At 39.6% G+C, this 23,871-nt stretch overlaps 1 protein-coding gene across 1 annotated transcript in view; it reads right to left on the bottom strand.

Moving 5' to 3' along the window:
- Positions 1 to 23,871, bottom strand: part of RYR2 (ryanodine receptor 2) — a 717,900-nt gene that overhangs the window by 311,923 nt on the left and 382,106 nt on the right. Inside the window, exons 24-25 of the mRNA XM_084622892.1 lie at positions 19,719 to 19,822; positions 13,209 to 13,292 (exon numbers count right to left, since the gene is read on the bottom strand). Coding sequence (XP_084479018.1) covers positions 13,209 to 13,292; positions 19,719 to 19,822 — 188 coding nt within the window. The remainder of the gene's footprint in view (positions 1 to 13,208; positions 13,293 to 19,718; positions 19,823 to 23,871) is intronic.

The following is a 23,871-nucleotide window of genomic DNA, read 5'->3' as shown; positions in this document are numbered from 1 at the left end:
TACCTACTGCATAGTTCACTTAAGTAACAACTGGGGACATAAAGGGAAGAAGCCTACAGTCTAACAAAGTCTCTTAAACCCACATACTAATAGTTATTCTGAAAATAATTTCTTGTTCAATTTATTGCCCATGATCTGTAGATGCTTTTCTAAACTGTGCTTGTAAATGCTGTAAAACAATAGACTGGAATTAAAATATGTTTTAAACTTTGCAACTATTTTAAATTGTATAAGCCCTACTCTATTTTCCCTCCATCTTCCCTTTTTGACCCTCCTTTAATCTTGCTATAGTCAACTGAAGTCTTATTTTTTCAAATAATCATGACAAATAGGAGCTCAGAGGAAGGGTAAGTTCAGCATGATTGCTGGAATATTAATTGGAAACGGAGGTTTGTAATGAAGACATCACACAATCTGAACTAATTTATCAGAGGCATAAACAGCATCGTGATGATGGTAAATGTAAAATGCAAAATGTCCCAATCTGTTTTCTGTCCAACTATAAAAATACTTCTAAATAACTTATCAGCAACACATTCTCATATGTAATTTATGTAGTCTCAACAGTTACCAAAATTGATTTAGTTTGTTAATTAATTAGCTTTGTCTGGCAACTGTAACAATTATATCTAATTCCTGGCTTCTGTCAATCAATTTGTATTCATGAGATCAATTTATAGGCTAACATTTAATTGTTCTACACACAAATCATCTTCTCAGCATGACTTACTACAGAGCATTTTAACACTCCTGTTTGGGGGAATCAGTGAGGTGGCAAAATCTGCAGATGATACAAAACTATTCAAGATAGTTAAGTCTCAGGCAGACTGTGAAGAGCTACAAACGGATCTCTCAAAACTAGGTGACTGGACAACAAAATGGCAGATGAAATTCAATGTTGATACATTCAAAGTAACGCACACTGGAAAACATAATCCCAACTATACATAAAAAATGATAGGGTCTAAATTGGCTGTTACCACTCAAGAAAGAGATCTTGGAGTCGTGGATTGTTCTCTGAAAAATCCGCTCAATGTGCAGTGGCAGTCAAAAAAGCAAACAGTGTTGGGAATCATTAAGAAAGAGATAGATAAGAAGACAGAAAATATCATATTGCCTCTATATAAATCCATGGTACACCCACCTCTTGAATACTGCCTGCAGATGTGGTCGTCCATCTCAAAAAATATATATTGGAATAATGGAAATGGTTCAGAAAAGGGCAACAAAAATGATTAAGGGGTATGGAATGGCTGCCATATGAGGAGAGATTAATAAGACTGGGATTTTTCAGCTTGGAAAAGAGACGACTAAGGGGGGATATGATAGAGGTTTATAGAATCATGACTGGTGTAGAGAAAGTAAATAGGGAAGTGTTATTTACTCCTTTTCATAACCCTAGAACTAGGGGTCACCGAATGAAATTAATAGGCAGCAGATTTAAAACAAACAAAAGGAAGTATTTTTTTCACACAGCACACAGTCAACCTGTGGAACTCTTTGCCAGAGGATGTTGTGAAGCCAAGACTAGAACAAGGTTAAAAAAAGAACTAGATAAATTCATGGAGAATAGGTCCATCAATGGCTATTAGCCAGGATGGAGAGGGATGGTGTCCCTAGCCTCTGTTTGCCAGAAACTGGGAATGGGTGATAGGGGCTGGATCTCTTGATGATTACCTGTTCAGTTCATTCCCTCTGGGGCACCTGGCATTGGCCACTGTCGGAAGACAGAATACTGGGCTAGATGAACCTTTCATTTGACACAGTACAGCTGTTCTTATGGTCTTCTAAAGCTAAATTTCTTCTCAGAAAAGATTAATGCAATGGTAGACGACTACATACAATTAAATGACAAAGAGCTTTTGTGTTTTTCTACTGTATTTTTATATTTTATACTTATTTTCTGACATAAAGTATGTGACACACACATCATAAGTGCAAGATATGACTAGTAGTATATTTTAAAATTAATTTCTATTTAATCTGTCTTTAGTCATACAAAAAATGAGATAGTATTCTGTTTATTTTCTCAGAAAAACATAAATGTTGTTGATTGTGCCTATGAAAAAATGCTGTGCATGTCAGTGAAAAAAAAATCTGTGTAACTAAACATGACACCAGTTTTCTCCTTTGAGTTGTACCTACAACTTTAGCACGAATCAAGTTAAATGGAGCTGAAAAGTCACTACATTGCAAATGATATAAGGGAAACATATGCAATTTATGACCAAGTTCAGGGGATGTTAGCTGTAAACTCCATTTCTAAATCTGCTATTCAAGCACCTCACAACAAAATGGGAAAATCTCAGTTGACTGCACAGAGAAATATTAAGAATGTGTTTTGTTGTGAGCATGTCTTTAGAAGCTGACAAGGGAGTGAATTTTCAAATATAGTTCCTTTTGTCTTTCCTTTCAATTTGTCCTTGTCTTGTAGAGGACCAGGCATTTTCCCTTCATTGTGTGTCTCAACAATGAAGTCTCAGTTATGACAACATGGTTAAGGAAAATTGTAGCAATCATTTATAGTATCTGAGATAGTTAAATAGTCTACATATTTAATAGTGTGTATAATTTATATATTTTATAGGTTTACCCACTTTTTAGGAAAACAAATGACAAAATTATTCTCAGTGAGTAGTATTTAAAGAACCTGTGTTGCACTAAAAATGAATGTTCAAAATAAGTCTTCAGGAATATTTGTCACTTTTTCACTAAATGCCAGCATAAATAATATTCATGTCATTGCATCACCGCTTGCCCATGTACATCTTCTGCTCTTTTCCTAAGAGACACTAAATCCCAAATGTCATGCCACCTTTTGCCTTCCAGCATCTCCAGAGATGGGGACTCATGGACCCTCCCAGATCTCCTGCCACTACCATCTACCAGATTGGACTTGATGAATAAGCAGGCATTTGGGAAAACAGATTCGCCAAGCAGTGCTTTGCGGGGGCTCCCCAAAGTATTTGAAAATGCAGTACTTGACTACAGAAGACTGAGTAGGACAAATGGCAATTTTCTTTCATCAAGAAAAAGAGGTGGCTGATCATACGTTTCTCACAGTTTTCTGTAATTACTCAGAAAATAGATACTCAACTCGCATAAGGTAAAAATAACTGCACAGATATTTGTAAGATCTATTAAAGATCTTGTGGTTACACTAGCTCTATATGAAAGAATAGAAGCTCTTTAATGTTTCATAAAAGAGCATAAATTATCTACATATCACTTAAAAGTGAGAATATCAGCTGCATCGGTATGCCATTACTGATACTGCCCTCCAATAATGACATCAGAGTGGGAAAGTCAGAAAACATGGGATCCAAATTCTGGCCCTCAAACTGATTTTAATGGGATGTAAATGTTTTCACTGAGCACAGGATTTGTCATGTGGGTTTTAAACCAACTCCAGCAGCTCAGGCCAGAGAGCAAATGGATATTTTAAAATGAAAACCATGGAGCAAAGTCAAAGGTAGTATGGATCTACCTCACTAATGTCTAAAATCTGCCCCCAGATATACATGCAGTTTTGTGTTATGTGCCTGTATTTGAATTGCACTAATTACATAAAAGAACAACAGTTTTCCCCTTTTCCCAAGTGGGTAGTCAATATTTGGGGCCTTGATGGAATCTTTCCATTAGGAGGAGAAATTTATTATGCAAGTCAGGTGGTTCTTTGGTGCAGTCCTGTTTATTTACAAAGAACATATATAAAGTCCTGTTTTCCTGAATCCAATAAGAACAAACAGGAGGCATTTTCCTTGCTTGCAATTTCCAAGCCTGCCTCTTCAGTGAGCATTCTGCCCAAAAGAAGTCCCCTCTGTTAGCTTCCTCACACAGCCACACTCACACTGCTTCTCTTGGTGTCCGCTTGCTTCCCCTTTGCTTTCTGTTTCTGAAAAACACACACACACACACACACACACACACACACACACACCCATCTCCACTAATCATTATCCCAGCCACTGTGACTGCAATATGTCCCAGGGAAACCCCTCCTGTTTTCTCTCAGTTGGTTCTTCCCATGTGGCCCAGCACTTTCTGCATGATTTCTACTATTTCACCTATCCTACTCCATATGGAGATTCTTACTCCATAAAAGACCTTATTTGTTTCTTTGAATGGTGGCTAGCACACCCACCAGTTTCAGTGAGGTATGTGATTGCCCACAGACCAAAGACATGCTTGCTGGCAGCCATCAATATCCTCTAGCACAACAATACATTCTTTAATTACACCTCTGACTTGTGCAGCACCTTCCATTAAAGGGACTCAAAAGTGGCTTATAAACATTAATGAATTAAGCTCACAACACCATCGAGAGGTATTTAAGCAGTTTTACAAAGCATATAGAATTAAGTACCTGGTTTACAGAGTGGTTTGACCACACCCATCTCAAAATGAAGTCAGCGGGAGCTTCTTGTGGTGTAACAGGTTTTATTGCAACTTGTTTGTTACATCTCTCTGAAAAAGGCCCTAAGTAACTTGCTCAGGGTCACGCAGGAATTCTATGACAGCACCAGCAATAGAACCCACCCCTCTTGGCTCCCAAGTCTTGTGCTTTGGCCATAAGACAACTCTTCCCATTTCTGTTACCTTTAACTCTACAAAGCTCTACTGAGGGGGGGCGGGGGGGTTCAATCTAAGTTACGCAACTTCAGCTAAGTGAATAACATAGCTGAAGTTGACGTACATAGATCGACTTACCGTGGTGTCTTCACCGCGGCGAGTCGACTGCTGCCACTCCGCCGTCAACTCTGCCTGCGCCTCTCGCCGAACTGGAGTACGGGAGTCAATGGGAGAGCGCTCAGGGGTCAATTTATTGCATCTAGACTAGACGCAATAGATCAACCCCCGCTGGATCAATCGCTGCCCACCGATCCGGTGGGTAGTGAAGACATACTCTTAGAAACACACAGTGGAGTAACTAGACAGCATGTTGTGACTTCAGAATTAGAGAGAAAATAAAATAGGAGGCGTGTATCTCTCCAAATGGTGGCAAAATTGCTCTTTCAACAAAACAACCATGCACACCATGGCCATAACTGAAGGCAAGTTTGATCCTGAAAGATAAGATAGGAAAAATACCCCAAAGATAAACAAACAAGTTACAATAAAACCTGTTACACCACAAACTGTTGTGAGAGTTCAAGGAGCTAACAGAAAAATCACTACAGCATATCCAATTATTATAATTTTCTTTTGACTTGAGTTTGGCCATTCTGGCAGGGTGACTATTCTGTGAGCATCCATCCACCTTCAAGCATAGATTACCACCCATGAGAATGTACACTGAGTATCTACTCAACCTACATTGATCATAATGTGAAACACTACCACCCTCCTGTCCAGAATCATCATGAGACAGAAGCATGTGAAAAAGAATTAAGTTTAAAATAGTTAAATATGAAAAACAAAATGAACAAAAAACAATATTAAAGTAACTACTTGAGTTTATTCTTCTTTGAGCCTCACAGGGGAATCATGATATTTTTGTCATTAGTAGCCAAATGCACAAAATGTTACACTAATCGTACATCTCGGTATCCAAAACAGTTACAGAAGCCAAGTTAACATTAATAATACTGTACCACTGATCTATTGGAATGAGCCTATTCGTGAAGTAAGCTAAGAAACCTAAAACCAGAAGACTGTTGAGGTACAAATGAATAGTACAACAAAACAACCATTTAAAATGGGCCAGATTATATTCAGATACATGCACACAAGTCTTACTGGAACTATTTCTGCTCTCAATCTCATTGTGTAACCCTACTGAGCCAGTGAGCTTCCAGAGGTGTAAATGAACACAATTTCTGATAATCCTCTCTACAGAAATGTTAAATGTGTACCTAAGGGGAGAGTTTGACCCAGTGTTAGAAGTTTTTTATTTGAGCTACCTTTGTTTTACAAAATAAGATCTAATCAACCGGTTGGTTTGTGTTTTGCATCATGACTCTCTCAGATGTTTTCTTGATCAACATACAACAAATATACCAGAAAACTCTCTGCCTGGACAGTCGCCAGTGAAGTTAATGGTAATTTTTTTTTTTTAATCTAAGGGTAGAATCTAGTCCCTTAATTTTGAAATAACATTTTCAAGCTTGCAAGCACACAGAGAAATTTATAACTAGGAGAAGGTTCCCTGTGAAATAACAAGCAATCCTGACAGTTTCCCACTTAGAGATCTGTCCTACAAGGTGCTGAGTATTGTCAACTCCCAGTTAATTCAATGGAAAGTAAGGACACTTTGGCATTTCACAGGATTGGAACCATAAAGATTTCAGTCAAAATGTCAAATGGACCATCTTAAAAAGTTTTAGTTGAGAACACAGAACCTTTTAAGGAGAAAATACACAGTAATATGCCTTGTGTGGTCTGGAGAGGAGACTGTTAGTTCACCAGTGACATGACATCTTTAGCTGAGATGTAAAGATTTACATTAGACATATATCCTCATAATATGCAACTTTATTTTGTCCCAATTATTTTTAAGAATAGTTTTACTAAAATCTTTACATATTAGTCTTACAGATGAAGAAATAGTTTGGAAAATAATACAATGAACAGTTATGTACAAATGAAGAGATGGATATTTAGGATGCATACATTACACTGTCCAGGAAACTCCATTTTGGAAGGCATATGTATGAGATGCTGGAAGCATTTTAAAAGATTAAAATGAGAGTGAAGAACTGAAGAAAGAGTGACATAAAAGTGACATAAGCAATATTAAAAAGGGCCTAAAGGATTCCATGGGTAGTTTACCTGTTCACCTCACACTCATGCACATGACTTTAGTGAGACTACTCACAAATGTCAGGCTCAAAGGGTAATGATCAATGGCTTGATGTCTAGTTGGCAGCCAGTATCAAGCGGAGGACCCCAGGGGTCGGTCCTGGGGCCAGTTTTGTTCAACATCTTATTAATGATCTGGATGATGGGATGAATTGCACCCTCAGCAAGTTCACAGATGACACTAAGCTGGGGGAAGAGGTAGATACACTGGAGGGTAGGGACAGGGTCCAGAGTGACCTAGAAAAATTGGAGGATTGGGCCAAAAGAAATTTTATGAGGTTCAACAAGGACAAGTGCAGAGTCCTGCACTTAGGAAGGAAGAATCCCATGCACTGCTACAGGCTGGGGACCGACAGGCTAAGCAGTAGTTCTGCAGAAAAGGACCTAGGGATTACAGTAGACAAGAAGCTGGAGATGAGTCAGCAGTGTGCCCTTGTTGCCAAGAAAGCCAATGGGATACTGGCCTGTATTAGTAGGAACATTGCCAGCAGATCGAGCGAAGTGGTTATTCCCTTCTATTCGGCACTGGTGAGGCCACATCTGGAGTACCGTGTCCAGTTTTGGTCCCCTCACTACAGAAGGGATGTGGACAAATTGGAGAGTCCAGCAGAGGGCAACAAAAATGATTAGGGGGCTGGGGCACATGGCTTATGAGGAGAGGATGAGGGAACTGGGGTTATTTAGTCTGCAGAAGAGAAGAGTGGGGGGAGGGATTTGATAGCAGCCTTCAACTACCTGAAAGGGGGTTCCAAAGAGGATGGAGCTAGGCTCTTCTCAAGTGGTGGCCGATGACAGAACAAGAAGCAATGGTCTCAAATTACAGTGCGGTAGGTCTAGGTTGGATATTAGGAAACACTATTTCACTAGGAGGGTGGTGAAGTACTGGAATGGGTTACCTAGGGAGGCTGTCGAATCTCCAGCCTTAGAGATTTTTAAGGCCTGGCTTGACAAACCCCTAGCTGGGATGATTTAGTTGGTGTTGGTCCTGCTTTGAGCAGGGCATTGGACTAGATGACCTCCTGAGGTCTCTTCCAACCCTAATATTCTATGATTCTATGCAGGACTTGGCCCAACTGATCCAAATTCTGAATCATTTGTCATTTCTTTGAGTCTAATTTTGCACATCTAAGGGTCTGTCTATATGAGGAGTTATTCCAGAATAGCTATTACTGATTAACTACATGTTAACTACTGATTAACTACAAAGCTATTGCTGATTAACTAGATGCTTTAATCCCTAATTCCACTTTCTGAGTTAAACTAATTCTGAATAATGCACATGTCCTACAATAAGGGTGTCTTCACAGAGTGAATCAAGAATATTTAATCCACTTTAAATTTACACCCAACCTTATTCCAGATTAATTTACATGTCTAGACAAACCTTTAAACAGATCTCCCATTGAAATCAAGGGAAGTTTTGCACAGGTAAGGTCAAAACCCTTAAATACTGTAGCATGAATGGAAGGTATTAGCTTAGGCTGCATGTGAAAGTTGTGATACAGATGAAAGAAAATGTCCCCAAACTTCTAGCTGTCATGCAATCAATTACACTGTGACTACAGCAGTGGTCTCCAACCTTTTTACGCACAAGATTACACCTTGAATTTAAGTGCAACCCAGGATCTACCCCGCCCCTTCCTGAAAGCCCTGCCCCTTCCCTGAGGCCTTGCCCTCCTTCCCTCCGTCACTCACTCTCCCCCACCCTCACTCACTTTCACCAGGCTGGGGCACAGGGTTGGGGCTCATAAGGGCTGCAGGCTCTGGGCTGGGGCCAAGGGGTTCGGAGTGTGGGAGAGGGCTTGTCATAAATATAAAGGGAAGGATAAACCCCTTTGAAATCCCTCCTGGCCAGGTGAAAGCTCCTCTCACCGGTAAAGGATTAAGAAGCTAAAGGTAACCTCTCTGGCACCTGACCAAAATGACCAATGAGGAGACAAGATACTTTCAAAAGCTGGGAGGAGGGAGAGAAACAAAGGGTCTGTGTGTCTGTCTATATTCTGTCTTTGCTGGGGATAGACCAGGAATGGAGTCTTAGAACTTTTAGTAAGTAATCTAGCTAGGTACGTGTTAGATTATGACTTCTTTAAATGGCTGAGAAAAGAACTGTGCTGAATAGAATAACTATTTCTGTCTGTGTATCTTTTTTGTAACTTAAGGTTTTGCCTAGAGGGGTTCTCTATGTTTTGAATCTAATTACCCTGTAAGGTATCTACCATCCTGATTTTACAGGGGGGATTTTTTTATTTCTATTTACTTCTATTTTTATTAAAAGTCTTCTTGTAAGAAAACTGAATGCTTTTTCATTGTTCTCAGATCCAAGGATTTGGGTCTGTGGTCACCTATGCAAATTGGTGAGGCTTTTTATCCAACATTTCCCAGGAAAGGGGGGGTGCAAGTGTTGGGAGGATTGTTCATTGTTCTTAAGATCCAAGGGTCTGGGTCTGTAGTCACCTAGGCAAATTGGTGAGGCTTTTTACCAAACCTTGTCCAAGAAGTGGGGTGCAAGGTTTTGGGAAGTATTTTGGGGGGAAAGACGTGTCCAAACAGTTCTTCCCCAGTAACCAGTATTAGTTTGGTGGTGGTAGTGGCCAATCCAAGGACAAAGAGTGGAATATTTTGTACCTTGGGGAAGTTTTGACCTAAGCTGGTAAAGATAAGCTTAGGAGGTTTTCATGCAGGTCCCCACATCTGTACCCTAGAGTTCAGAGTGGCGGAGGAACCTTGACAGGGCTCCAGCCTGATCCTGGTGCGGGGGGTTGAGGTGCAGAAGGAGATGCAGGGTGCGGAGTCTAGGAGAGAGTTTGTGTGAAGGAGGGGACTCTGGGCTGGGGCAGAGTGTTGGGGTGCAGGTGGGGGTACAGGGTGCTAGTTCTGGGAGGGGGCTCTGGGCTAGGGTAGGGGTGCGGGCTCCCGCTGGGGAGCGCTTACATCGGGCAGCTCCCAAGCAGTGGCGCAGTGGGGCTAAGGCAGGCTGCCTACCTGCCCTGACCCCTCACCACTCCACAGTTCCCCATTCCTGGCCAACGGGAGCTTCAGGAATGGTGCTTGCAGGCAGGAGCAGCAGGCAGAGACCCCTAACCCCCCACCGCCACCGGGGGCCACAGAGGCGTGCTGGCCACTTCTGGCAGTGGCGTGGGGACAGGGCAGGCAGGGAGCCTGCCTTAGCTCTGCTGTGCAACTGGACTTTTAGCAGCCAGAAACTGCAATTGACTGTCAGAGGCTCTGGGATCGACCAGTTGAACACGACCTACCAGTTGGGGACCACTGCACTATAGTATTATTTTATAGAAAAAAGTAGTCAAACTGGCTTTTTTACTCCACATGGTGTGACCACACCATTGTTAGAAAGATGACTGAGCCAGCCAAGCAGAGTCTACAAAAATGCTAGTATTCCACTACATAGAAGAGAGCTTTATTAAAATCACATTATTGTTGCTGTAGGACTGCACTAATCCTGCTTCCACATAAACTTTATTCACAAAAACTAGCAGACAAATTGTATATCAAAATATTGCAGGTGGATAGCTTCCTGGTCATTACAGTTACACTATTTCTTGACTGGATAAAAGGACCTTACATCTGGAAAACAGTACAGATTTAACAAAAGTCTACCAAAACTGAGTTTACAAGTGCAGCCAAGCTCTGACAGCATCACAGAGCAGAGCATATGTAATATTTCCTGTGATAGGCCACAAGCTTTCTGTTGTGGTGGCCATTGTTTCCCAGTAACAAAGTGGGTCCATATTGCGAGAGAGTAGATGGAGTGGGTTTAGTATTGTCTTTGTAGCGTGACTATACTTGTCCAGAATTAATATTTTAAGTCGTGGGAATTGGGTCCATGTTTTACACATTTATTTTTTGGACTCCAGAAACAAAATTAAAAGGAATATAAAAGAAATGTCATTGTTCCAATACAAAAAGCAGAAGAACACAGTCAGAATGTCACCACGTGCTGACACCTGTTGGCTTCATCTGGTGTCTTTGTGGCATGGCACCTTCATGTTAAAATTGTGTTGCTGCAGTAATCATAAAACTTTTAAAAGAATCCAGAACAGGTGAATGAATCTTTCTATCAATCTGGATAATCTTAATCCAGCCATTCTAGCTATGGTAACATGATTTTTCCAACATGGCTCAAGTCTCAGTGTATCATTGAGTTTTATATAGATTTGCACACATTTCAGAATCACCACAACTTCACCAGATATTACTTTTGTATCTAACCATGTTTCATTGGCCATTTTCCATCCTCATATGCTCAGTGAACCCCAATTATGTATTACATTTCTCAACTAGTCAGATCAATCCAGAGTAGCAACTCATTTCATGTATTTTGCATGAAGTTGGAACATTTTGAGTGCCTAGTGGCCCATAACAAGTGGCAATTCCTTACAAGCTTTTGTAAGTGATCATGCTATTAACCTGATCTACTCATCCTGTAGCCACTGAAATCATGGGAGTTCTGCATGTTGAATGGCTACGTGATTGTGCGCTATAAAACCAATGTACCACCCTGAGGGTTAAATTGAGTTCATTGGGGAAGACCACTGACTTCATTGTGATTGCATGGTTATAACTGACAGAAGAATTCGCTCATCTGTATTTTCTACCAGAAGGGATGCCAGTAAGTCTAGGCACATATGAATTGATCCTTATTCATTCAAGCCATCATAATACAGCAGTGACCTCTTCTTCCACTTTACAGAAATCCTTGTTGCTTACTAGTAGCTCCTAATGTTTTGGCAGAGTTTCAATGAATTCTGCTAGTTGGGTACAGAAACCGTATCTCTATCGCAACTGTTATCATTCTCAAGTGTTGTAGCAGGTAAATTAAAATGATGGTCAGATTAATTCAAGATTCCTTCAGAAGGCCCAAAATAAACCTGATACAGAATGTAGTCCAACCTAACACCAACATAGCTAGCTCCTAATCCTGAAGTCCTTACTGAGTTCTTAGTCAGACACAACTGTATCTTGATGTCAACAGGAATTGTCACAGTAATATTATTTTACTATTAATTTTCTTTAGTTTTTTTTTCTGCCCACATCTCAATTTAAAGGGTCATTTGTTGGGACCTCTGATTTTTTCAGAGGCAATGAAGTTATGATCTCCAGTCCAATGGAATTCAAAAACTCTGAACATTGTCATGGATAGAGTGGCATAGTTCTTGTATTACCAAGTATGATTTCCTGTTACCTAGATATTGAATATGCACCTTAGTTAGTCTTAACTCTCCCTTTTTCAGAATGCCATTAATGAAGAAGAGTTTGGGGAAGTTTATCCAATTCCTTATTTTCCTTTCTTTATTCTTGCAAAGAAACTAGCTGTAGCCCACAGGAGTCAGCGGGTAGTGACATTCTAACTTTGATCATCTTTTTGAGTTAGAAATTATAGTCCTTCATCCCCTTAAATTTTTTTTCTTGACTCCAGAAAACAAGAATAAAAAACATACCTGGCTCCGCATGGCTCCCCAGAAGCAGCGACATGTCCCTGCTGCTCCTAGGCGGAGGAACAGCCACGAGGGGTTCGGCGTGCGGGGCTGGGGCATGGGTGGGGGGTGTGCAGTGCGTGCGCTCTGGGACAGAGTTTGGGTGCAGGAAGGAGCTCGGGGCAGGAGGTTGGGGTGCGGGGGGGGTTGGGGTGCCAGATCTGAGGGTGCTCCCCTCAGGCGGCTCCCCACAAGCAGCAACCTGTCCCTGCTGTTCCTAGGCGGAGACACAGTTAGCCTCCACCCGCAAGAGCCAATGGGAGCTGCGGAGCCAGCACTCGGGGCAGGGTGGCGGCAGCGCGCAGAGCCGCCTAACTGCACCTCCACCTAGGAACAGCAGGGACAGGTTGCCACTTGTGGGGAACCACCCAAAGTGAGCATCCCCCGGATCCAGCACCCCGCACCACGCCCCCACACCCAAACTCCTTGCCTCTTAGTTAACCGGAATTTTTCACTTACCAGCACCCCACATTCCCCCAACATCCTGGATAAAAAAAGCTTTTACTGAATATGTATGTATATGAGGGGATTTTGAAAAACACCTAATGAGTTAGGAGCACAAGATCCAAAGAAAGTCTTGTGATGATAGTAGGTAATATGAACATGCATGACGTACATGCAGTGCAATGGTATGCGTGGACCCATGTTTTATTCACTTATTTTCTGGGTACCAAATACAAAATCAAAGTAGATGAAGGAGGTCCGTAATACATTTCCAACCCAAAAAGCTGAAGATCACAGTCAAAATGTCACTACATGCTGACTCCTGTGGGCTACAGTTAGTGTTTTCTCTTCTCCCTCTTCCCTCCCTACCTTTCTTCCACACACACTTATTAGAACTCAGTCTCCTCAACTCTTCTTCCCTCATTAAACAATAAAACAAAATAAAAAGGATGTGTTTGAATTTTGACTTACTTCTTAGGAAGTTTCAGTTTTTTCACTTTTTCTTCAGCATATTCATCAGCAATTCCTACATGACAACCTAATGCCAACAGGGTTCTGGAAGGCAAAACCAGTGATAAACTGTCACTTTTATATATTGGTTTCTGTTATCAGATATACAGAACAGGACCCTTATGTCAAATTAGGCCTACAAGAACTACAACATAAAATTCCTTTTTTATGTAAAGATTCTTACCGCACTTCTTTTGAGGTGTGTGTTACACACTTCTGTATACTGTTGGAAAACTTTATTAGGATACTTCTAAGTAGCCTATTTAAAATGTTAGATCAGACTTGTTATTACAAAGGAGCTGTCATGGGTAAAAGTTTCAAATACATCTGACTAAGATAGTTGGATGAAAAACTCCTCCCCTCCCTCCCCCCCAAAAATGTTTATTAAAAGTAAAAAATTATATTGGTCAAGTACATTTCTGTTTCCATACACATTCCAGAAAAGGCTCCTCAGGTAAGCAGAGCAGATACTAAATACTCTCTTTTGAGTTAAATACAATATAAATATAATACGCACAGCTGTAAATTGACTCTGAATAGATTGGTATAGCCTTCTGAATTTTTTCAATATACCATCTAAAAATCATGACTATAAACTGTCATTCTTTTTGTATTTCCTGATGTCTTGAGACAATTAGCAACTCTTATTTTCTCCCAACTCATAATCAAGGAGTCCATGAAACACTGACTTCACTTCCGAAAAGGAGGACGATAGGTTGTTTACTCCAGGTAGTGTCAATACTGCTCCTTTGATATGCCAGAGAACTTGGTGGACGAATGAAACAAGGTGTTCCTTTCCCGAAGAGACAGAGCATACTACCTCTGCAGTGATCTCAGACTCTGGCCAAGCCAAACAGCGTACTGATACTCTACTTTTAACTTTCTTTCTTTAAGTGGGACTCCCATTTTGGCTTTTTAAAAAAAAGGTGGCACCCTTGTCATATCAAAGGATGAAATACTGGCAGGAGTCAAAGATCAGAAATTCTAGGAAGGTGCATTCAGTTTATTTCTTTAGAAAATGTTTGATTTTTAAATGCTATTGTTTTGAAACAACACCACTACACTTTTTTCAGCATGGAACCAAATAAACTTCTGCAACGGCATGTTATATAACATACACAAGTTTTTACTCAGCCAATGAATACAACCCCCAAAGGTATCACAGAAGGAAATCGGAGGGGTCATGAGTCATTGAAATTTTTAGTACGATCTAAAAAAATGAAACCTTCACTACTCTGCCTACTTTCCACACGCCTTTATCCTTCAAGATTAAATATTCTCCATCCATCTCTCAAAATCTACACACAAGTGAATTATACAGGTTTATCACTGATACATTTTTATAATTACTTTTATAGTAAATTTAAAGGAGTCCTGAATTTTTTTTCTTTGAATAAACGGTCATCAACCTGAAAAGGCTGGACAACACTGTCCTACGCCATGACCATTTTATCTGATGTAATCGAACCTCTACTGAAGCATTTTACAGTCCTCTATCACAGGCTGAACAGACAGGTTATTCAAATCCACAGGCCTACAAATGATCATATGTTGCCTTGTGAGGACAATGCGTACAATCTAAGGGTCCACAGTTTTTGTTCTGGTTTGCCAAAAACTGTGATTACATTTTCTTGTTGTTATTGTTAGCCTAAAGCTATCAACTGAGGAAAGACCATCATGTTTGTGATAGACTGAATGACTGTTGTTTTACATTATAATATGCTGTAAAAGTTCAGATAGATATATTTTATTGACTTTTATCACGCAGTCTGAGGGCAGGAACATCTCCCTTTTAAGTACTGACAATTTACTAGTGGGATCACTGCTCTCAGTTAACATCTTTTTAGACTGTGTTCATTTCTAAGATGATATGAAAGGAAAAACATCAGAAAATGTCACCTGTCATCTTTAAAATGTGATTCTTTTAGGAAGACAGACTTCAGATATTTTAATTGGCAACTAGTGGGCTTATCTGTGCTAGAAAATATTTTAGCTGATATTAGAGGGGTAAGTGTCAGACCCTAATTTTTCCAGTGTCAGAGTTACAAATTTGCTGTTAGTAAGATGGCTGGATATGTTTTAGTTCTCTTAAAACTACAGAAGTGTATAAGTCCTCAAGTTTGGACCCAGATTAGAACTTTCCCCGAATTTGAGGGTGTTTTTATCCATAACTTTGGCTCAGACTGATTAAAAGAGAGACCCAAGAGATATGAAATCGGGATTAAGATCCCAATTTTCCCATCACTCAAAGGGCTGGGGATGGAAGGTTTGATTTGGGCTGATTCTAGTTATACCATTCTTTCTTGATTTTACTTTCCGGTGCATACTGCTGCTCAGGGTGTTATGCAATACCATATTTATTTCTCCTTGCAGATGGATCATATGCTTCAACTGATTCTTAAATCTTATTTTTTCTACTGTATGAAAAATAAATAGTATTGTTATCTATTATGAACCCAAATTTTCTATTGATTATTTTTCAATAAGGAATTATGTTTGTTGGTCTATTTTTTAAAACTTATGCTCAGTCCCATAAATTCGTATTTGTTTTTAGTATCAAAAAGAAAAAATAAGCTCTGAAATAGAACTTATTAACACTATTTTCAATTGTTGATGCACAATACAAGACTAGATGATGAACTGAGTTATACCACTGACCCTCAGAAAACAGAAATTTAATCCAGGACAAGGGGCTCAGTCTTCTACATTGCCTCCAACTTGCATGTGCAAAAATATTCTGACATTGCACAAATAACTCTTTGATAGCTGAAGACTTACTTGTCAATCACCAATACAGTATTTCATAGTGTATAAATGTGTATATTAGACAAGAGGCTCAACCCTTTAATCACATCACTTTCTCCTATCCAGGGTAAGACTAGACACTAAGACCCAGATTCTCCATTTCACTAAAGCCACCAGCTGGAGATTCCCATTGGAGAATGCCCATAGGGAGCATCTGCTAGCTTACAGCTAACAGTGTATCGACCTCCTATGCCAGCTCTCCCAACCATCACCAGTGTAAGGGGAGGGGAGGTGTGTTGTGGGAAGAAGGTGTACGGGAAGATTTTGGCAAATCAGTAAAATGCCTGAAACCACCATTGCTTATTGCTAACAGTAGCCAAGTCAGCAGGAAGCACTGAACCACTACTGCTTATAATTAAAAGTAGCCAAGTCAGCAGGTCGTAAATTGGCCATGCAGCCTTAATGTAACCAAGGCAGGAGGGCAGGGGGGTTCAGGTGCCACAGACAAGGCGGCTTGACCCCACGTCCTTCCTGCTAAGAATGTTAAAATTGCTGATATATGTATTTTAGAAAAATAGGAAGTCTGTCTATATGTGCCCCCGGGAATGTTTGTCAGGGCCCCTAGGCATGGACACATTGGAAAAAACAAAACATATGTGGTTAAATTGATGATCAAAAAAAACCCTCTTGCTGGACCTTTAAAAACTGCTTGCTTAGCAAGTTTTCTTTAAGGGATATGTCATTGTATTACTAAGGGGGAAAAGTTTGAGGTAGCTGCACTTCTCAGAAGGGTTTCTTCTGGGACGCTCCCTCTGGATGCATCTTGGGGTCCCCACTGACAGACGGAAGTTTGGCCAGCGGGAAGCCTGTCACGGTGCCACTCGAAGGCCACACTCAGCTTCAGTAATTATCTAGGGTTTGGGGTGTTTTACGAACCTGTTGCGGATGTGTGTAAATGCTTGAGACTAAGTAAAGTTTAGCTTTAAATGAAAACACTCTTGTGTTGTCCTGTTTGTGCCAGCCATCTATCGGTCGGATGGCCGTGTCTCCCTTATTTCCTGACACCACTTCGCACACAGTAAAAGTTACCAAGAGCTTTGGATTAAAAGAACCCCCGCTAACAGAGGTGGAATGGGGAAATTGAGTTCTGCTACACCAAATCCTCCCTGGTATAAGAGAGCTTACACAAGCAGAGTAAATTATAGCAGTAGCCTTCCTGCTCTAATTTGCATCCAGACCAACTGGCACTGAATCAGGGAGCCACAAGTGGAGGAAGGGGAAACTGGGGCCTTGAGTCAGATTATAATCACCCTTAAATTTACAATTCACATAGACCCACTGAAATCACTTGGACCTCTCACAGACTAAGGTATATAGTATAGCATGAAAACCAAATAAACATATTTTAATATTAAACCATTTTCAGTGACAACTCATTCTTGAATTTTGACATTTTACAGTTTATATTATTTTTATACTTCATATTTGTGAAGGTGTACCATAATACTACCAAAAATACTGAAATAGAAGCATAACAAGAAGAAAAGATGTGGCAGATGATATGATTCAAGTCTTTTTTGATTTCTGCATCTCTGATCTAGTAAGGCTGGCAGAAAACTGTCAACAACCACAAAATTAATTAAAGTGCAGAGCTATTCCTCAAACCTCGAGACAGCGCTTTCAAGTTTTGAACGAACACTCTAATACAAAATGTGAAGACTATGACATTGTTGTGTAAAGGGTTATAAGAAGCTTTAAAAAAAAAAGATGCTTCCTTTCCCTCTTTCTCCCCCCCCCCCCATTGAAGTTGAGTACTAATAGATTTAAAACCTCAGTTAAAGGACTATTCAAGCTACACTGAAAGTACCTTCAGATTCAAATCACTACAGGGGACATTAAGAGTGGATTAATGCACTATTCTTCCACTCGTGTAGACTAGCAGAAATGAAAAGAGTCTGACACTCTCATTCTAGTTCCTAGTGGATAAATTTCTACATGACAAAGTCACCATAATACAACACAACTAACAGTGTGTGCTTAAGAAAGGTCCAGTATTACAAAAGTAAGGCTCTTGCAGGACTATAATCAGATGCATTATTAAAGCGGCAGGGTGGGCAAGCTGCTATACAGTGGCCCTCCATTCACTTAACTAGCAGATTCTATATATTATGAGTAATAAAAATATCACTATACAAAACAACTAATTTCATATTATACATACACAAAATGACTTATGTTTTTTCCCAGGTCAGATTAGAAGGCTATGAGGACCTGGGACTGTAAAAATGTCAGGACCCCATAAAAGCCATGATGGGTATTCAATGGGATATTATTAGTATACATTAAATGTTATGAGAGACTGTGGCTTCCTATGTTTATGTCATGGTTCTATAAATCCAACAATTAATCTGGCCCTGAGACTGAAGGCAAAATTGATGGCATCACTTTTGGAGTTTCACAAACTGGACAGAGATTATCTTGGAAAATGACAGTGCTGTACTGATTGAGAATCCCATGAGCTGTTCTTGAAATGTTGCCACTTAGCTGAACAGAAAGTTGGGCTGATTTTCCTGCATTGGATGGAGTTCACCTTATAAGTGGATACAGCCAAAACATTCTTGCCAGAAACAATTTTTCACCAGTGCTCATAGAAATGTATCTGAAGAGCAATTTATTTTAACCAAGTATCTGGTATTTCCAAAACGTGTTCTGGGGAGGATGCTTCAAGCCCCCTAAAAGTTCTTTGCACCTACACTCCATGGGTATACACTGAGTCATACTCTCAATATACACAGCATATTTTTCTTAGAGGAAAGTAGGAACATTTCCATCAAAGTGCCACTTAAAATGTATGTTGATTCTGCAGGGTCATCTCTTTTCTAAATTAAGGTTACAAAAAAGGCCATATATTTAAACTGGAAAACAAATTAACAGACTGCAGAGAAGAGAGATAGGGAAAACCGATACACATCCTAGTTTTGACGTTTTTATTACAGGTAAGGAGAGAATTTTCAAGAAAGTCTCTTATTAATATAGTGGCAGCATCACACTGCAGATGGAGGATGAGCAATAGTGACCAGCTGAAATACTCTAGCATTCCAAGTTGGGAGGGTCTGTAAAATTCACACATGTATGTGCTCATCGGCAGGTCGGAGGTGGTGGCAACCATCCAGATAAAGTATGCTGAAGTAAGTCTTATCCAGCTTCTCATGACCACAAATCACTGTTTATTGTAAAACTGTGCCTAAAGAATGAGAACTAAACAACGTTAAAAATAAAGGGTTCCTCCTACTTCTGTGAGGTACACTTTGGACCCACTTCTCACACCTTCTGTCCCAGGGGAAAATGGCTCTCCTTGTCCTTTCATCATTATCAAACTGTCATTGTGTTGGTGTGACAATCTCAAACATACCAAAGCAGGCAGTGCTAGTCAGTACTAATAGGAAGTTGCTTTGAGGCAGGGAGATAATTATTGTTATAATACCTTGGACAGTTTCAAATTCCCTGGAGACTGAGAAATGGACTTTCAGTACCACAGTTTGTTTAGCTAGTATGGCCTTTTCTAGTCTCAAGTCTATTATTCATCAATATACAGTAGTTTGTCGTTTCTGTATTACTACCCTACAGATAAACAAACTTCATTGATTGGATTAGAATTTATGACACCACAGCTGCTTAGTTGCATGAAAAAAACTTGCTGTAAGACTGTAGATGGTAGAAACTTACTTCAGCGTCTCAAGTGACATTTGTAAATTATAATTTCGTTCCTGCTCTGGCAACTTTGAAAACTCTACCAAGCACGGGTGTTGTCTTTTGTTGTCATCTCTAACCTGCAAGACAATAACGGAGAGAGTTTAAATGTGCCTTAAGAACCATAGTAATGATTAAAAAAAAAAAGACCCTCAAAACTTGGAACTGATCGTCAGCCCTACTGAAACAGGGTATTTCTTTGATCCAAAAATAGCCCCAATTTCAGAACATAAAACATTAATCATTAAGGAAGATTGGCAAAATTTGGCTCTCAGTAAATAAGACAAATCCAAAATGTAATACATTTTAAACATGAGCATCAGTACATATTATTCAGTAGTTCACAACAGGTACACACTGAGACAAACATACTGAAATAGACTTAAAAATATTATTCAAAGATAACCAAGACATTAAGGATTGCATAGAACTCAGCATAATTTGACAGACTGCATCATAAAAAGTCAGTTCAAATATCATTTAGGGACTGTCTGTTCCCATTCTCAGAGTAGTTTGTGCAAATTTGTGTATGGGACTTACATGGCTCAACTGATGTGCATAATACAGAAAAAAATAACAATGATATTCAGTTAAGGCTAAACCTCCCCTTCTCTTAATTCAGGCAATAATGTGTTTCAGAAAATGACTCAAAGATGGCCAGCAGGATACCAGCAGACAGAAACTGTAAAGCACACATACAAAATTGGCATAAATAATGTACTCTTATTAATGGGAGGTAGAGTCAAGAAGGGAGTCATTTTCAAAACCTTTTCATTTCATCCAGTCATAGCTTTGCCAAAAATATTCCTTTCAGGCTGAAACTTTCCATTCTTAGCTTCATTCTGACATCAGCCTCAATCAGGGAGTGGAGCCTAAGAGTTAGAACAATAGACAGGGTGACAGATGTCATGAGTATTATTTCTAGCTTTGCCACTGAAGTGAGAAAGCAATAACCACTGTGGTCTCAATTACACCATCCATAAAAAGATTATAATACTTCACAGGGATGTTTCAAGGCTTGAGTAATTAAAGTTTGCTTTGCAATTATTAGCTAAAAGGTGCTGTGTAAGTGAAAAGTACAATAATTGCTGAACTGAAAGTACTTTTAACTCAACAAATTTAGTTCAAAAGTTTTTCAATAGAGGGCTAGAATGCAGGGGGAAATGGATGTATATTTTTTTCTTTGGCACTCATACAAGTTTGTTGTTGAAACTTGAATTAACTTTGCTTCTTGACAGATGCCAGTCTCTGAAAATGGCATAGTAAACATGAAAATTTAGGTCACCAGTTCTGCAGAAACATTCAGGGGGGAGAGCTCTGGGGAAAAAAATCCCTGAACACAAGTTGAGGATTCTTCTCCTCTCTACTGCCCCTGCACCTGCTGGAAAAAGCTGCAATACCTACTCCTAAACCCAACAGATCCTTGGGAGGGCCAGGTGCCTTTCATTCTAAGGCCCTGTGTCCTTGCAACAATTCAACCCCTTTCAATCCCTGTTAGCATGGCTTCATTGGATCCACACTACCAGTGATTCCCTTGGTTGCAGCCATCTTTGCAGGGCTTCATGAAAAACAATACAGATGCAACCCTTTCCCATGCATATGTGTAGGGACTGAAAGAGATGGAGAACGTGCATCCTTCTGGCTCCATCCCAAACTACCAATCCTTGTGCACTTCTGTAGGATCTAGATTAGGGGTGGTACCTTAGAGGTAGATGGCTGAACTCTTTGTTCCATATGGAAGTTGGGGGATTCCCATGCAGAGGATCCCTTCTGTGTGCAGATACCCAGGAAGCACAGTCTGGTCCTTAGTAACTTTCTTTCGTTTGGGTCATTTAAATTTTGAGACTCTGAGAAGCAGCATCTTGATTAACATTTTCCATTTGGTCATGTCAGCGTTTGTTAAATGGCCATAGGTAAACTAAGGTAGGGAAAGGGACATGTGCCAGTGCTTCCTGCAACTATACAACTCAACTGGCCAAAAGTTGAACCGAGGCGTATAATGAGATGCAGCTACCCTACAGTCTGACAGCTGCAGTAACCTCCACACAGTGGATCTGCCACTGCTCTACCCACTGGTTTCAGGTTGAGAAGTAGGAGCATCCCATTATCTCAGAATAGATCCTCATATGAAGTCAGTTCACTCAGGTGTTTTGACAGAGAATGAAAATTTAGCCCTCAGTTATGCAGGAGCCTTGTTAAATAACAAAAGAATGTCACTATATGATATTTTACCCAACAAGAAGTCCTTCGTATTATTTTAATACACATTTTTAATTTACTATTTCCCCCCCAGGGAATGAGAAAATGCAGTGGATTGGTTATTGTGATATTCATAATATTTTGTGTATTTAGACTGCCACAAGCACGTAGGAGCCTGATCTCAAAGATGTATTCTGCTCCCTTGATACCAGTGGTACAATTACCCTGACTTCCATGGGATCGTGATCAGATCATTTATCTCTTTGTGCCTCAAGGTTATTTCAAATCTATAAAATTAGGATCGTAATACTTACCACATGGGGCTGTTGTGAAGATAACTTCATTAATGATTTTAAAACACTCAGATCTTTTTGCTGCAAAAGCGAAGTATTACACTATTGCTATTAAAAAACAATATTTATATGTCAGAGGAGCAGCCGTGTTAGTCTGTATTCGCAAAAAGAAAAGGAGTACTTGTGGCACCTTAGAGACTAACCAATTTATTTGAGCATAAGCTTTTGTGGCCTAAAACCCACTTCATCGGATGCATGCAGTGGAAAATACAGTAAGAAGAGTAAGAAGATATATATAGACACACAAATAGAACATTTGTATTATTATTTAAACTGGATTTTTTTTACTTAAAGCTATAAATAGGTTTTTGTTTACTTGTTCCAAGAAAAGAAAGGCCCTCAATGAAGTGCAGATAGCAAACCATGTACAATTAGTTCCCAACTCTTAGCCTGATCTGTTCTTCTAAAATGCTGAATTTGCAGTCACAGTTAAAAAATAAGAAAGTCTGTAATAGTTGTGTTGGCATGAAGGTGCTGCCAAATAAGTTTTTTGGACCTCAGAAAAAAGTCATCTACTATATTTAAAGTGATTGCCTGGCCCAGCATGTTGCATCAAATCCAGGAGCTTTTCCCTTCAATTTTTATTTAAGTTTCTTAATGAAAAAAAGCAGAAACATCATAACAATAAGTCCAAACGCAGAATGAAATACTACAGATTTTTTTTTAAAACTTTGTGTTCTTTCGCAGATGTGGTACTGCTAACAAGAAATTTGTTCTCTCATCAGACTCTCTCTGTCTTATATATGGAAAGTATCAGCTCACTATCTCCTATGTATCAGTAAATGAACTGGACACCATTTGCCATGGTATTTACTTACCATAGCTTTTTCATATCACAACACCCTCAAAATATCTTTAGTCATCGTTCCTTTTCATTTTTTCTGTCAAACTCCGTGATAATGGTTATCAAGCTGAACTGAGTACAACAGGTTATTTATTGATTTTTAACATGAACAGAATCTACATGGAATATTTCTTCAGGTTAGATGGATTACATAATGTTCTTTGGCCAGACAATGGAAAGATTTACCCACTCCCACATGGAGCAAAATCATTGGAAACTGATTTGTACAGTCTGAGATAGAGAACACTGAGATAAGAATTGGATGCGCTTTTTAAATGTATTTTGAAAGCTTTCAATTTCAGAATTTGCTCACGGTATATAGAGATCCACATGGGAAAAGGACTCAATGCGGGGTCCAATGAAAATCCACGCTTCAGTCATGAATTGAATTTACTTAGTCTTGGATCACAGCTTCTTCCCCCCACACTCTAAACTTGAAGTAAAATCAAAATAGTACTGTAAGATTCTTCTGCTCTACAAACTGTAAACATTATTTGATAATAAGATTGTGTGTTCAAAGTATGTTTGTAGGTTGTATGTATTTTTTTCTTTTTGAAAACAACAACTTTTGCATTTTGAATATGTTGCTCTCCTCTGGACTTTCTCCAATTTGTCCACATCTTTCCTGAAATGTGACGCCCAGAACTGGGCACAATACTCCAATTGAGACCTAATCAGCGTGGATTACAGCAGAATAACTACTTATTGTGTCTTGCTTACAACACTCCTGCTC

The sequence above is a fragment of the Lepidochelys olivacea genome (assembly GCF_965140295.1).
Source record: "Lepidochelys olivacea isolate rLepOli2 genome assembly, chromosome: 3".
NCBI classification, from domain to species: Eukaryota; Metazoa; Chordata; order Testudines; family Cheloniidae; genus Lepidochelys; species Lepidochelys olivacea.
Note: the sequence above shows the minus strand (reverse complement) of the source record. Positions and strands in the feature narration are given on the sequence as shown.